This window comes from Rhinolophus hipposideros (genome assembly GCF_964194185.1).
Source record: "Rhinolophus hipposideros genome assembly, chromosome: 23".
Classification (NCBI taxonomy): domain Eukaryota; kingdom Metazoa; phylum Chordata; class Mammalia; order Chiroptera; family Rhinolophidae; genus Rhinolophus; species Rhinolophus hipposideros.
Window position 1 is genome coordinate 41121326 of NC_138069.1, and position 15902 is coordinate 41137227.

Sequence of the window (15902 nt, forward strand, 5' to 3'; positions counted from 1 at the left end):
GCCTTCTCAGGCTCTAGCTTTTGTGATACTCTCAGGGGAGAGAAAGTCCGCTTCCCTTCTAATCACATAAGCGTTCTGAAATTGAGTCTTGTAGGCTTTCACTGGCATAATATAAGCGATGAGCCCATCTTTGAGCCAGTCACTGTGAACTGAGGGGTAGAAGATCATGACTAATTGGCTCACGGTGCTTCCCAGGCTTCATGCCACGATAGTGGTAGGGAAGCCTGTAGGCTGATTAATAAAAACTTGATTTCTTCAAGGTAAAATTGGGGCACTAATGCCTCCCAAAAGAGAAGTGGATACTGGGTAGCAAAAAAAATATGAAGTTCCACTACTCTCAGATGATGTGGTATTGTATGTCTCAAAAGGTGGTGGGCAAGAGCTGAGGGTGAGGGGAGGCTTCTTGAGACTGTCCTCTTCCAGATCCCGTCCCCTCTTCCACTAAAGTCTCCAGAATGCTAACCGATGTCACTTGACTTTCAGGTTACATCCAGCTAACGCCAAGACAGTGGAGTGGGACTGGAAGCTGCTCACTTATGTCATGGAAGAAGAGGTAATACAACAATTCTGAGGGTGTATCTTTTGCAGAGGAAGTTTTAACTAGAAACAAAAGTAATAGCAAATCTGATAGTAAAGTCTTTGCCATTTTTCCCTTCTTATACTCTCATTCTCACCAAAAAATTCCTATTGACATGGTATGTGCTGTCTTCCAATTCAAGAGTAAATATATTCACTTATTTCTCTCAAGATCTCATTAAAAATCATAGTAAATGAGTAGAGAAAGTTATAAATCCATGGAAATGAAAATAACAGGAAGGACAATATAGCTCAATAAAGGTTGGAAGATCTAAAGACAATGTAACTGATCACTGATGACGTTAGGCAGAGAAAGTCAGAGGCTAGAATACATCTAGAAGGGGCTGTAGCCAGGAGAGAGGAAATCTGCCCATTACATCAGAGAGCTTTTGGACTCAGAAATACAATATAGAAGAGCGTTGGAGTTAGATATGGGCTGTAAATTTGTTGAAGTTTGTAGATGGAACCAACCACCTCTCCCTTCTTGAGTACAGAAAGTTCACTTGCTAGGTTACCTACCCTTCAGGCCAAAAGGTAAAGGATTCACTGTCTAACGAAATCGAATGAACCATCTGTCATAAATGAAGGCAGCTAGTGTAGAGTTGGTACTCCAGAAAAAAATTCTGTATTCTGACCTTTAGGGATCCCTAAACTTGCCAGCTTTCTGTCAGCTCACCCCAAAGCACTTGGACGGAAGAAATTATTTTCTACTTAGAATTGTATACCCAGCTAAACTATTAGCCAAGTGTGAGGGGAGAATAAAGACATTTCCAGACATGTAGGAACTTGAAAAATATCCCCACACCCTATTTCTTAGGAGATTACTTAAAGATATGCATCAAAAGAATCGGAGAAAAATAAAAAAAGAAGGAGTCACAGGATCCAGGAAACACTAGATCTATTCCAGAAAAGTAAGATTACAGTGACTACTAGACCTGGAGAGCAACCAGTCCAGACTGGAGTGAAATAACATAGGGCTTTAAGAAAGAATGATCTGGGAAACATCACCAAGATGGTAGACAAGGAAGCTCCAGGCCTTTGTTCCCCCACGGAGACACCATGTTAACAATAATATATGGACCAGAACATCTTTGTGAAAACTATAGAGACCAGATGAGAAGCTACAGTACCCAGGCCAATGCATAACCAAGAAGGGACTCCATTGAAAGCTTGTGGTATTTTGTGCCCGTACCCCTCCCCCCACCTGGCATAGCACAGTGCAACTCGGAAGAAATCTCCCATACCCCGGTGCCTTCCTGAGGATGGAAACAAAAGAGTGGACTTTGAATCCAGTGTTCTGGCTTATTAGGGGCCTGCCCGAGGGATGGTTTCTGTCTCGCTTGACTCAGCACTGATAGGAACAGTGTATAGCTGGAAGCCGCTGAAAAGAGAGGTTAGCACTATAGCATATTACATATCAGAGAATATGCAGTTCCATAGGCAGGTACCAAGGGAGTAAGAGACTGCAGGCTCCTGAGAAGAAATAGAGGCAAACCGCTCAGGAAATTAGATAAAAGCAAACACAAAAGCCATGAGAACACACATCCCCACAAAAGGTCTGAGCGGTCCCAGAACCTCCGTCCAGGCTGATTGGTGAAAGTCTTGCCCTCCATTAACTCAATGGATAAAGACTGGCAAAGGTGGTTGTTTTTTTCAAATGCTTAAAACTACATGGCATACAAAGAAACAGGGAAATGTGGCTCAGTCAAAAGAACAAACTAAAGCTCCAGAAACTGACCCTAAAGAAACACAGATCCCTCAACTTCCTCACACAGAATTTTATAAAATTACCTTAAAGATGTAAAAGAGAATACAGACTGACAATTAAATGAAGCAGGAAAATGATACATGAACAAAATGCGAATATTAAACAAAAACTATAAGAAAGTATCAAACATATTCTGGAGCTGAAAAATACAATAACTGAATTAAAAGCTTTACCAGAGGGGTTTGGCAGACTTGATCAAATAGGAGAAAAAAAAAATCAGTGAACTTGAAGAAAGGTCATTTGAAATCAATGAGATAAGAGCAAAAAGAAAACAGAATGGAAAAAACTGAAAAGAGCCTAAGGGACTATGGGACCCATAAGTAACCCATATATGCATTTATGGGAGGCCCAGAAGGAGAAGAGAAAAAGTAGCAGAGAGCTTATTTGAAGAAATAATGACCCCAAGCATCCCAAATCTGAGGGAAGAAATGGATACACAAATTCAAGAAGCTCAGCTCCAACAAGGATAAACCAAGAGACCCACACCAATACACATTATAATCAAATTGTCAAAAGTCAAAGACCGAATCTTGAAAGCAGCAAGGAAAAAGTGACTCATCAAATACAAGGGAGCCCGTATAAGATTCTCAGTGAAACCTTACAGGTCAGAAGGTAATGGGATGATGTATTCAATGTGCTGAAAGAAAACACCTGTCAATCAAGAATAAATGTCTGGCAAAACTGTCCTTCAAACATTAGGGAGAGCAGCGACAGAGAAGTGACACACCACATACAAGATTCCCCAATAAGATTATCAGCAGATTTATCATCACAAAGTTTGGAAGCCAGAAGGCAGTGAGCCAATTTATTCAAAGTGCTAAAGAATAAAACTCAACCAAGATTTCTATCTCCAGAAAACTATCCTTCAAAATTGAGGGAGAAATAAAGACATTCCCAGATGAACAAAACCTGATGGAGTTCGTTACCACTTGCACTGCCCAGCAAAAAATGCTAAAGGGAACTAAAGGGAATCCTGCAGGATAAAATGAAACACTAAACAGTAATTTGAAGCTATATGAAGGAATAAAGATGCCAAAGGTTTATATGGGCAATCACAAAAGTGATTATTATTGTAACAATGGTATGCAACTCCACATTTGGTTTTCTATATGATTTAGGTGACCAGTACATTTTAAAAAATTATTCTAAAAGCTAGTATTATAACTTTGTAACTCCACATTTTGTTTTCTACATAATTTAAATAACTAATGCATTTAAAAGATTTATTAGTTTGTTTTGGGACACACAATATATGAAAATATAGTTTTGTGATATCGACAACTAAAGGGGATGGTGACAGAGCTATAAAGGAGAAGAGTTTTTTATGTTAGTATGTTGTTTGTTTTTGTCTGTTATTGAAGTTAATCTGGTATAAATTCAAATTAGAGTATTATAACTTTAGAATGTTAAACGTAGTCCCCATGGTAACCACAAAAACAATAGCTATAGAATATACACAAAAGGAAATGAGAAAGGAATTTAAACATTTCACTACAAATAAAATTAACTAAAGAAAAAAGCCAGTAATGCTGGAAATGGGGGACAAAATATATATAATGCATTCAGAAAACTGCATTAAAACAGAAGTCCTTCCTTATCAGTAAATGCTTTAAATGTAAATGGATTAAACTCTCTAATCAAAAGACAGAGATTAGCGGAATGTATAAAAACACATGATCCAACCACATGCTGTCTACAAGAAACTCACTTTAGATCCAAAGACACAAGGAGATTGAAAGTAAAAGGATGGGAAAAGTATTTCATGCAAATAGTAACCAAAAGAGCATAGGTGACTATGATAATATGAGATAAAGTAGACTCTAAATCAGAAAATGTTACAAGAGACAAAGGAGGGCATTATATATTAATAAAAGTTTCAGTACAGCTAGAAGATATAACAGTTATAAACTTAGGCACCTAATGACAATCAAAATATGAAGCAACAACTGACAGAATTGAAAGGAGACTTCAGTAATGGATAGAACAACCAGACAGCAGATAAATAAGAAAAGAGAACACAATAAACCAACCAGGTCTAATAGTTATATATAGAATATTCCTCCCAACAACAACAGTATACACATTATTCTCAGTGCATATGGGTCATATTCTAGAATAGACCATATGTTAAATCATAAATTAAGTCTCAGTAGATTTTAAAAGGTGGATGTCATACAAAGTATCTTTGTTCTATGAAGCCAGCATCACCCTGATATCAAAGCCAAAGACACTACAAGAAAACTACAGACCAATATCCCTTATGAACATTGGTGCAAAAATCTTCAGCAAAATACTCGGCAGCATATCATAAGGATTATATGCCGTGACCAAGTGGAATTTATCCAGAAATACAAGGATGGTTCAACGTACAATAATCAGTCAATACAATATACCACACGAACAGGATAAAGGACAAAAACCAAATGATCATTTCAATTAATGTAGAAAATACATTTGACAAGATTCAACACCCTTTCGTGATAAAATCTCTCAACAAACTAGGAACATAAAGAAACTACCTCATAAGAGCCCTATATGAAAAACCCACAGCAAACATCATACTCAATGGTTAAATACTAAAAGCTTTTCCTTTAAGGATTCCACACAGAAAAACTATTAGAACTAATAAACAAATTCATCAAAATTACAGGATACAAAATGAACATGCAAAACTCAGTTGTATTTCTATATACAAACAATGAACAATCTGAAAAGGAAATTAAGAAAATAATTCCATTAACATTAAGAATAATAAAATAACATTAAGAGTAAACCTAACCAAGGAGATGAACAACTTGTACACTGAAAACCACAAAACATTGCTGAAAGAAAATAAAGAAGACACAAATAAACGGTAAGACACCTTAATGTTCATGGATTGGAAGACTAAATATTGTTAAGATGTCAAAAGTACCCAAAGCAGTCCACAAATTCAACACAATCCCTATCAAAATCCTAACAGCATTTTTTGCAGAAATAGAAAAACCCATCCTAAAATTCATGTGTAATCTTAAAGGATCATGAATAACCAAAACAATCTTGAAAAAGAAGAACAAAGTTGGAGTACTCATACTTCTTAATTTTAAAACATACTACAAAGCTACAGCAATCAAAACTGTGTGATACTCTCACAGAGACAGACATATAGGATAGAATAGAGAACCCAGAAATAAAACTTTGTAAATGTGGTCAAATGCTGTTCATCAAGGGTGCCAAGACCATCCAATGGGGAAAGGATAATCTCTTCAACAAATGCCATGGGAAAACTGTATATACACATGCAGAAGAATGAAGTTGGACTAATTACATAAGAATAATTGCAAAAATTAACTCAATATCGATCAAAGATCTAAACATAAGACCCAAAATTATAAAACTCTTAGGAGAAAACGGGGAAAGCTTCATGACATTGGATTTGGCATCGATTTCTCTGAGAATGATACTAAAGGCACAGGCAAAAAAAGCAAAAATAGACAAATAGGACTATGTCAAAGTCAAAAACTTCTGTGCATCAAAGGACACAATCAGGAGTGCAAAGGCAACCTACAGAATGAGAGAATATTTTAAAATCATGTATCTGATAACGGGTTAATATCCACAATATATAAAGAACTACAACTCAACAACAAAAGCCAAATAACTTGATTTTAAAAAGGGCAGAGGACTTACATAGACATTTCTCCAAAGATGATAGACAAATGGCCAACAAGCATATAAAAAGATACTCAACATCACTGACCATTAGAGAAATGCAAATCAAAACCACAATGAGATACTACCTCACACCCCTCAGGTGGCTACTTTAAAAAAAATATTTTTAACAGAAAATAAGTAGTGGCAAGGATGTTGAGAAATTAGAACCCTCGTCCACTGTAGGTAACGCTGAAAAATGGTGCAACCGCTATAGAAAACTGTATGGTGGTTCTTCAAAAAATGAAACGTAGAATTACCATATGATCCATCCCAATGCCCCTTCTGGGTATAAATGCAAAAGAATTGAAAGCAGGACCTTGGAGAGGTATTTGCATGCCTTTTTCATTAGCAGCATTATTTACAAAAGCCAAGAGGTGGAAGCAATCCAAGTGTCCATCGACATATCACAGCAAAGACAAATCTGGTATATACGTACAGGGGAATATGATTTCTGCTCTAAATAGGAAGGAAATCCTCTGACACTGCAACATGGATGGCAGCATGATGAGGACATTACCCCACATGAAATAAGCCAATCACCAAAAGACAAATACTGTACGGTTTTACTTACGTGGGGTATCTACAGTAGTCATGGAAACACAGATAGAATGTGGACAAGTGGTTGTGGAGAGTAGTGTCCCTGGAAGACTTTCTTTCATCATAAATCAAGCACAAGTACTTGAATTTTAAAAACTCATATCAATTAATAAAGGTTAGAGGGGAAAAAGACGTATTTGGATGGCAAGATATCCCATCCCCACCTCTTCTAAAAAAAAGGAAGGAAATGGTAGGTCCTTAGAATGGTCATTCTTTTTCCTGCCAACCAAACCGTACCCTGCTCCTTGAGTTTGTTCCCAGAAAACATGCCTACCCAATGGTGTTCGAAAAGTTCCCAACAGAGCCCAGACACAGATTGGTGCCTTCTCACTCCTTGAGGTTTCAAAGCCTGAGCTCCTGGGCCTGGATCCCGGCACTTGTCTCCCAGTAAAGGGAAACCACCAAACTGTGCAGGCCTGCCTGCTGAGTGACAGGTACTTAAAACAAACAAACGAAAACAAAGAAATAAGGTCTGTGTGCCACCAGAGCTCATGCTCTCTGCCTGGGATTTTTATCAGGATCGTTTCACCTGTAACAGAAAACCCAACGCAGCCCTGCTTACACAGTAAAGATATGCATCAGCTCACATTCCTAGAAGTTCACCGGTGAGGTAGACATCTTGGTTGCTTCATCTAGCAGCTCAGCAGGGTCACTTAGGAACCACTTCCTGTCCCTGTTCTGACAGCCACAGTTTGGGCTTTATTCTGACATTGATAGTCAGGGTTAGTGAGAGAGTGCGCCTGGCCTCTGACTTTCTCTTCAAATCAGTAAGTGCAGTCCGGAGCCTCCGGGCTCTACGATTGCCGTCCGCCCTCATTTGTAATGACCTAGGCTGCCTGCACTGTCCCTTTTAGGCCCCGACGCGCGTATTGGCTCATGGCCTTCCTTTGGACTTAGTATTTATGGGAGCCCACTGCTCACTGTCATCCAGGAGACTGACAGGAAATAGCCACTTCTCATTTCTTCTCCCACAGGGACAAAATCTGCCTGGGCGACTCCTGTTTCTGCGTTATGTCGTCCAGACCCTGGAAGATGACTTCCAGCACATACTGAGGAAGCAGCGACAGCACCTGCAGCAATCCATTGCAAGCACCATGCTGTCCTGTGACAGGCAGCCCCACAACGTCAGGTAGCCAGCCACCTGCGCCCTGAGCGGACAGCAGGCAGGGGCTGGAAGGGGGCCCGAGAACATCCGGTGGATGACAGAGTCTAGTCATGAGACAGTGTGACAGGATGGGCACTGACACTACCGATGGTCCTGAAACAAACCTTCTGTATGCCAAGCATATGGCTGGCCCCGGAGCTCGTGTGCTTTTCCCGCAAGGCCATCGACTTCCTTGGGTCTCTTTCACTGTTGTCTGAACATCATGAGATTCAAGGAGAAACCTTAACTCGTAAAACCTTCCACGGCCTTTATAAACTTAGATTGCTCTCCATCCTCCTGGAAGTATAACCTTGCTTGTTTTGGAAATGGTCCTCACCAGGCTGGTATACTAGCATCCCCTTTTCTCAGAGCATTATTGAAATTCTCCCACTCGTTTTTATATGTTCCCATATGTTCTTGTGTATTTGTTAAGAATCAGTGATACAGGCCAACATGGGATATTGACTATTATAACACCTTTGATAACAATAGATTTCATTGTGTTTGGAGCGTTGCTCAGCTTCTTCCCCTTAGTTGGCATGCCCATATCCATTTCCCAAGCTGTGCCATTTTATGTAAAGTTTAAATGTTAATTAGTATAGAGGTAGAGATTGAGCAGAGAATCTCTAAGACCACAAGGTAGCGTAATTGGGTTTTAAATTTTAAAATAACTCGTTTGAATAATGAAAGTAACTGCTGTGTGAGTGTAGGCCCTGGATTGGGTGGCGATGGGAGACACGATCACGCTCAAGCCGATGTCATCAGCTGCTCTCATTTCCACATGTCCTACTGTGCGCCTCTCACTGTGCAGTGTGATTCTTGGGTTTCAAGACACGAAATATAAGCCAAGTCCTCCAGTTTGTGCTTTACCAGTGGAAAAAAAGTTACCTGTTCTACATGGAGCAAAAACCAGCTGTCTTTGCTTCAGTACAAGATGATTATGAGGTTAAGGATGCGGTTACATGGATTATGCATGTATTTATAAAAACACATCACACAACCGTGTGCAATGTGTGGTGTATAAACTGTACCTCACTGATAAGTTTTTTAAAAGAGAACAAGATGTGGGCAGTGAAATCTTTGAGATCTTGTATATCTGAAAATATCTTTCTTTATCTCCCCACACATTGGTAACTGAGTATAGACATTTAGGTTAGAAATAACTTCTCTACAGAATATTGGAGGAAATCTTCCATTGTCTTCTAGCTTCCAGAATCACTGTTAAGAAGTCGTCAGCTTTGATCACTGATTCTTTTTATGTATCCTGATTTTTATCTCTGGAAGTTTATAGAATCCTCTTCTTGCTCAGTATGCTTTTCGAAGGTCTATATTCATCCACTATGCTGCGCATTCAGGGGGCCATTTCATCTAGAAACATGTCCTTCATCCCTGGAAAATCGAGTTTTCATTTCTGCTATCATGTTTTTAATTTCCAAGAGCTCTTTTACTTATTTCTCTAAATATTCCTTTTTAAAATTAATAGTATTCTGTTCTTGTTTTCTTCTTTCACGGATCTGTATCTTCTCATATCTTTGACGAGACTAATGGTAGCTTTTAGTTTTTACTCTCTGCATTATGTCTATTTTCTCCAAGTTGCTTTTTGGGGGGTGTGGGGCGGGTTAGTTTGGGTTTTTTTGGACTTTCTCTCATGTTAGAGCCTTTCCATAGGTGTCTGGTAAACCCTGGTTGTCTATCCACCTTTAAGGGTGACAGACTCAAGAGCTGATGGAAGTTCTGAGCACATGGGAAGACTTGTCATTTCTGAACTTCCCTGTAGGTGGAACTGGCTGCCCATTTCTTAGACAATACCTTGTCCATGTCTTCAGGTTTTTCCTCTTGGGCTGGATGGTTTTTCCACAGAAGCCTTCCTATCTCCTAGTGAAGGACAGAGACTGGGGTGCCAGGGTTTGGGAGGACAGCTGGGGGAAGCTGGCAAAGCATCTCTGCCTTCAGCGTGCATGTGTTCCCGCAGTGCCTTGGCCTCCTTCCAGCCATGCCTGCTGCCCCAGCCCACAGCCCTGTTACCGCTCCACAAGTTAACCTGTAGTCTGCAGTGCTGGCGAAGATGATCCAGGGGTTGAAAATTTTCTAAAACAGCGTACAAGCCATCATACTTATTCTAACTTACCCCTTCTACTCGTACTTCAGAGAAACCTTGTGCTACGGTTTGCAGAGCTTGTTGAAGATTCTCTTCTCTTCCTTTTTGATAAATAGGCTTATATAAGATTGCTCTTCTCTACTGTGGGCTTAGGACCCAGCTTTCTCAATTCTGCTAAGTCAGTTAAAATGCATCCTTTTGCCAAAGTCATAGACTTAGATTAAACATTATCCTTAAAGCATGACTCACTTGCCTTATTTACTTAGTTAATTGGTTACTTTTGATTTTGTAATCAGCATCTCTTAACTTACCCCCCAAATCCAAGGCTGGGACCTTGACAATTACCTACATCTAACACACATCCATCCCCCACTGCCCACTTCTGTGCCCTCCTGCACCCAAAGTAATCTGCATCCTGAATGTTTATCATTTTCTTTCCTTTTTATGTAGCTTTATTGCATCTGCATGTGTTTCTACTGTACATACAATAACCCTTGGTTATTAGCATTAATCGATGACACCTAATAATAGAAAGCTAGCAAGGACTTCTGTGGTCATTCAGTCCAACTTACAACCTTGTCAAGGAATGTTTCGGGTCAGGAAGCCACACATAATACTATTTGACCTTGGAGATACCTTTCAATAATTATAACTGAAAGAAAAATTGCTGATATTTTAATTAGCTTTTGTAACCTTACTGCAATTAAATGTATGGTCTCCATTAGACTTATGTCAATGTTGAAAACAGCCTACATGCCCTCCGAGTGTCACTGGGGAAACCTAGGGGTCTAGAAACCCAGGTTAAGGCTGCAGTTCTGAGCACCACACAATCAAACAGACGTTTAACCTTTTCTTATCTTTTTCCCATTGCAGGGATGTGATCAAGTGGTTGGTCAAAGTAGTAACTGAAGACGGATTAACTCAGCCCCCAAATGGGAGCCAGACCTCTTCACGAACAGGAATCTCGAAGGCCAGCAGTAGCCATCCTTGTCCCCAGCCTAACCTGACAAAGAACACCACTCAGCTGTAAGGGGCAGGCGGAAGCTGTCTTTCCTGGGGCTGTTGGGACTTACCGTTGTAGAGAACAACCACTCCCTAAGAGCAGTTGCCCCCAGATTAACAAGCCCTTGTAACAGAATGATTCTTACTAAAGACTATCTTCTTTGACCAAAGGCTCAATTTCTAATTCCAAAGGTAGGACAAGAGCAGACATTTTCCTCCTAGATGGCTAGGACTTCACTAAGGGCATACAAATTTACAAAGCTAAAGTGGAATCAAAAGAGGGACACGGCCCACCCTCTCTGTGTTCCAAGAGTCAATAGAGGGCTACAGCCCCTCACCCCTTCAGCTAGCCACTGACAGAAGAAAGGGAGCCATGGGTAGTGGGTGTTCCTGCAGCGTCTGGTCTGCAAGGACCTGTGTCATTTTCCTCCAGTCTGGGATTAGAATGGCAGTTCAATCTGCACGTTCCATCACGTTATGACAGCAATGGCTCAGACCAGGCAGGTCCCGTTACCTCAGACTGCACTGGAAAGAAATTCCTGGCATTTCTTTTATGAGGTTGAGGGTTGTCCTGGCATTTTTTGAGAGATGCCAGGATTTTAGGGGCTGGAGCTACCTTTGCACGAGTCACCCATTACTCCACGTCAGTCATACTGCTAAAAGCCACACACTTGACATTTATCCCTAAATTTGCAATGCTATAGTGTAATTTAGTTGCACCAAGTTGATTTAGTGTAATCTAGTTGCACCAAGCTGATTTTCATATAAGACCTATGGGTTTTAACTAATTTAGGAGACAATCTTGTATCTATAAGGAGAATGTGTTAGGACAATGAAACATTTACTTGGGCAGATTGGGAGATCCGAGAGAGGCAGACACTGTTCCTTCAATGGAAGCTAATCTCATATGAAAAATAATAACAGTAAATTTACTATAAATGAATATTAGTAGTAATAAAAATAGGGCCCTCTAAGTTGATTTATTATTGTCTTAACAATGACAGGCGCTACCTTTCACCACTACGAGTGCCTGTCTGCCATATATCTTACAGAACACTCATAACTTTATGAAATGTGTAGTGTCAGTAATTTGCCACAAGTTGAACAGCTTGTCATTGCAGACCCAGAATCTGATGCCAAAGCCCCTGGTCTACCTATTGTGTCACTGGCTGCACATTTTCTGAAAACAGAGCCCTTTCTTCCATCACAAACAATAATGCGTGTTACAAAAGGCTGCTTCAGGCCAGGCTCACCTTTCTGAGGGGTTGCCCGGATTCCTTCTGCCACGTCAGCCTGGTGCAGTCTGATGGGCGAGAGAGTCACGTTCCACCAGCTGACATTCCGAGACGGGACTTAGTAAACGATTAGTGCAAAGGAACCTGTAACAGGAGAAAACTCTATGGTAAATATCTCTTTTCCCCGGATCCAAGAAATCGAAGTCATTGTTAGTCATTCTGGACCTGTTTCTTCATCTGTAAAATTGAGAAGTTATAGGTTAGCTGATCCTTACAGTTCTCTAGATCCTTAAGATTGTATGTTTCTATTTTTGAATTTAAAAGCAGCTTGCTTTTGCAGCTCACCCCAGGTTCTGAGAGGTTCAGATAGTATGATCTGGCAAAGGGATTCAGGTAGGTGAAACTGCTAACTCCAAGCATGCTGATGGCTTGAGTAGTTCTCCCTGACCTAGTGTGTGCTTCACAAGACCCTGTAGTCCATGGGGGTCTCCGCCGGCCAGAAGGGTGGCTCCTGGCCGGGCCTCCTGCTCACTTGGGCTCTGTGTTCTGGACTCAGGATTGTCTGCCAGCTGCAGAGAATGCTGTCCATCGCCGTGGAGGTAGACCGGACCCCCACCTGCAGCTCCAATAAAATCGCTGAGATGATGTTTGGGTTTGTGCTGGACATTCCTGAGAGGAGTCAGAGGTGAGTCTTAGTTGTGTTCACGCTTTTTATTCTGGGTGCATAACTTCTAAAGAAAATTCCACATAATAAATTGAGGGGGAAAAGAGGTGGAGGGATAGCTCCTGTCTCTAACCTTGTGGAAGAAAGCCGTTCTCAACTAATTATTATTTGCAACTAAGGCATAATTTTTTGGGAAGAGGTAGGATACCTTAAATGGAGCCTGACGTTTCCTACTTTGTCCATTTGGCTTACAACTCCACTCATCCTTCAAGATTCAGCTGGTTAGCGTGACCTTCTTCCCTGACCCTCAGCCATAGAGCGTGGCATAACTGTTCACTGAAGGCTTGAGGGATGAATGAAACAGGCATTTCTGATATTAGGGGGAGAAGAGGTGACTCAAGAATGAATAGCGTTGGACCTATAGTAAGTGTGTGGACCTGGACCAGATAGTAAGAATAAGAAATTCAGTTCTTTTAAGGGTGAATTAGTAAAGCATTCCATTAGAAGATAGAGAAACAAGAGTTCTTGGCTAGAACTAATGATTCCTTCTTTGAACCAGTAACTGTAGAATCCAAAGGAAGAAAAATAAACTGGAATGAATATGAATTCACGAACACTTGCTGCTACAGGAAGTAACTATGAGAGAGCCATTGTACAGTGGTGACCCCTGGGGGAATTATCTGTTGGCTCCTTGCCTCTCATCCTCATCCCTGAAGCTCCCAGTTGGCAGCCAAGACTATTCTGGTACAGCGCTGGTTCCTCTATTAAAAGAAAATGTCATACCAAATAGTACTGTAATAAAGATATAACTAAAATACCCCGCTACGATTAAGACCAGCACTTACTGGGTCCCTATGATAGCTCATAGTTCCATGAAACTTTGTAACATTATTCCTATTTAATGAACGAGAAAAATACTCAATGTAGAGAACTAACTGACCCAGGGTTACAGAGCTAATCAGATTCAGAATCCAAATTTAAACCCAGGACTGCTTACTCTCACGTTCACGGTTCAAAGGAGGCAGAATGGTACAGTGGTCAGTAAGAGGAAGTGTGCACAGATGCCACGCTTGTTCTACCACTTTTTCCGGAGTGCTTCATTGGAGTCCAACTCTCATACCTAATTCATTCACTGAAGCCCAGATTCTGCTGAGAGATGAGAAATCTAAGGAATGGGTAAACATAAACAAATTCAGACTTAACAGAGACAAAAATAATTTAAATAAAACCTGGCCCTACTTTAAAACCCTCTCAGAAGGGGCAAATTGGCAACCACCCAAATTATACTAGGAGATAACTTAATATGGCCTTTACCTTGGTTTCTCTTAATTTTTTAAAGTTTAGGTATAATTTACACACAATTAAATCATATAATTTACGTATCATTCCATGAGTTTTGACAAATGCATACACTCGTGTGACCTATCATTTTCTAGTAGTTCATGGATATAGACATCCTGCGACCTCGTTAAGTTCATTCTAATAGGAATGTTTTTGTGGTTTCCTTAGGATTGTCTACAAATAAAAATAGTTTAACATCTTCCTTTCCAATCTGTATGTCTTTTGCTGCTTTGTCTTGCCTCATTACGTGAGCCTGTACCACCAGTAAAATGTTGGAGAAGGGATAAGAGACAGCCTTGCCTTGTTCCAGATCTTAGTGGGGAAACATTCAGTCTTTGACCATTAAGTGAATTTTGTATAAATGGAATCATACAGTATGTAACCTTTTTGGATTGCCTTTTTTCACCGGAGTCATTCACGTTGTTGTGTCAGTGGTTCATTCCTTTTTATTGCTGAATAGTATTCCATGGTACGGGTGTACTGTGGATTTCTTTTAACCATTACCCACTGAAGGAGATCTGTACTGTTCCCAGTTTGGGGCTATTGTGAATAAAGCTGCTATAAACATTCATGTACAAATCTTCATGTGAACATCAGTCTTCATTTCTCTGGAATAAATGCCAAAGGGTGTGATTTTTGTGTCATATGGTAGTTACCTGTTTAGCTTTTGCAGAAACTGCCGAACTCTCCCCGACTGTCTGTACCATTATACATTCCCACCAGCGATACAGGAGTGGTGAGGTCCCTCTGCATTCTGGCCGGCATTTGGCGTTGCGGTTCACTTTATAGTCGCCATTTCTCTGCTGACAGTCCCCATCTAGTCACTCATTATATACATCTTGGTTGGTTGGTTGGTTGACCTTGAGCCTATTTATAATAGCTGTTCTAAAGTCCTATATCACCTCTTAGTCTGTTTTCCTGGACATTTTGCTCCTGGTTATGGACATTTTCCTGCTTTTTCTTTGTCTAATCATTTTTTATTGTGTGCTGGACACTGAATGCCTGCATCGTTGAGAGTCTGAAATTTGCTGTCTTCTTTTAAAGGGTATTGCGTTTTATTCTGGCAGGCATTTGATTTGCTGGCAGATTAACTCTCTCCTATTGAGGCTTGTTTCTAGGATTTGTAAGGGTGGTTCTTAAGCAGCCCTCATTAATGGGCTCGAGCCTTCAGGCTTAGTCCTTCTGCGGTCTCAGCTGACGGCCCAAGGTGTTTAGTGAGACCTCTTCACTCTAGCTTACTGAAGCCCCAGGGTCGCTCAGTAGTGGGAAAGCTCCAGAATCCCTATTCAGCTTACAGCCCCTCCCCCCAGTGGCTGTTCTCTTAGACTTTTGGAGTTCTCCCAGCACCTGTGCCAAGGGGGCCCCTTACACACATTTCTTGAGCTTCCTCTTCTCTAACGCAAATAGCACCCACCTCAGACGTCCTGAACTCCAATTTCTCCTTCCTCTGTCCCACAAGCCCACTGCTTTTTGTTTGGGACCCACACTTTCCTCTGCCTTAGTTAGAAAGTATCCCCAGCAAGAGATCTGGGGTAAATGTAGGGTTGAGCACCTTTGTTTCCCTTCTCTTGAGAACAACAGTCCTTTATAGCAGCTAGTCCAACACCTGGAAAGTTATTCCATGTATTTTGTCATTTTAGAATTGTCTCACAGGAGAGTAAATCCAATACCTGCTAGTCTGTTAAGGTTGAATCTGGATGTTGACCTTCCTCTTTGTCTTGTTTTTAAAATTTAAAAATTTATATAGACAATTGTACCTCCATTTCCTACTATGTACAATACAT

At 40.6% G+C, this 15902-nt stretch overlaps 1 protein-coding gene across 4 annotated transcripts in view; it reads left to right on the forward strand.

The window, feature by feature from the left end:
• Positions 1 to 15902, forward strand: part of SIMC1 (SUMO interacting motifs containing 1) — a 46217-nt gene that overhangs the window by 20430 nt on the left and 9885 nt on the right. For all 4 annotated transcript variants that reach the window (XR_013992338.1, XM_081034837.1, XM_081034839.1 and 1 more), the window contains 4 exons: positions 484 to 553; positions 7609 to 7763; positions 10750 to 10902; positions 12670 to 12798. Coding sequence is in view for 3 of the 4 variants with exons in the window: in XM_081034837.1 (XP_080890963.1) it covers positions 484 to 553; positions 7609 to 7763; positions 10750 to 10902; positions 12670 to 12798 (507 nt within the window). In the remaining variant the exon portion in view is untranslated. The remainder of the gene's footprint in view (positions 1 to 483; positions 554 to 7608; positions 7764 to 10749; positions 10903 to 12669; positions 12799 to 15902) is intronic.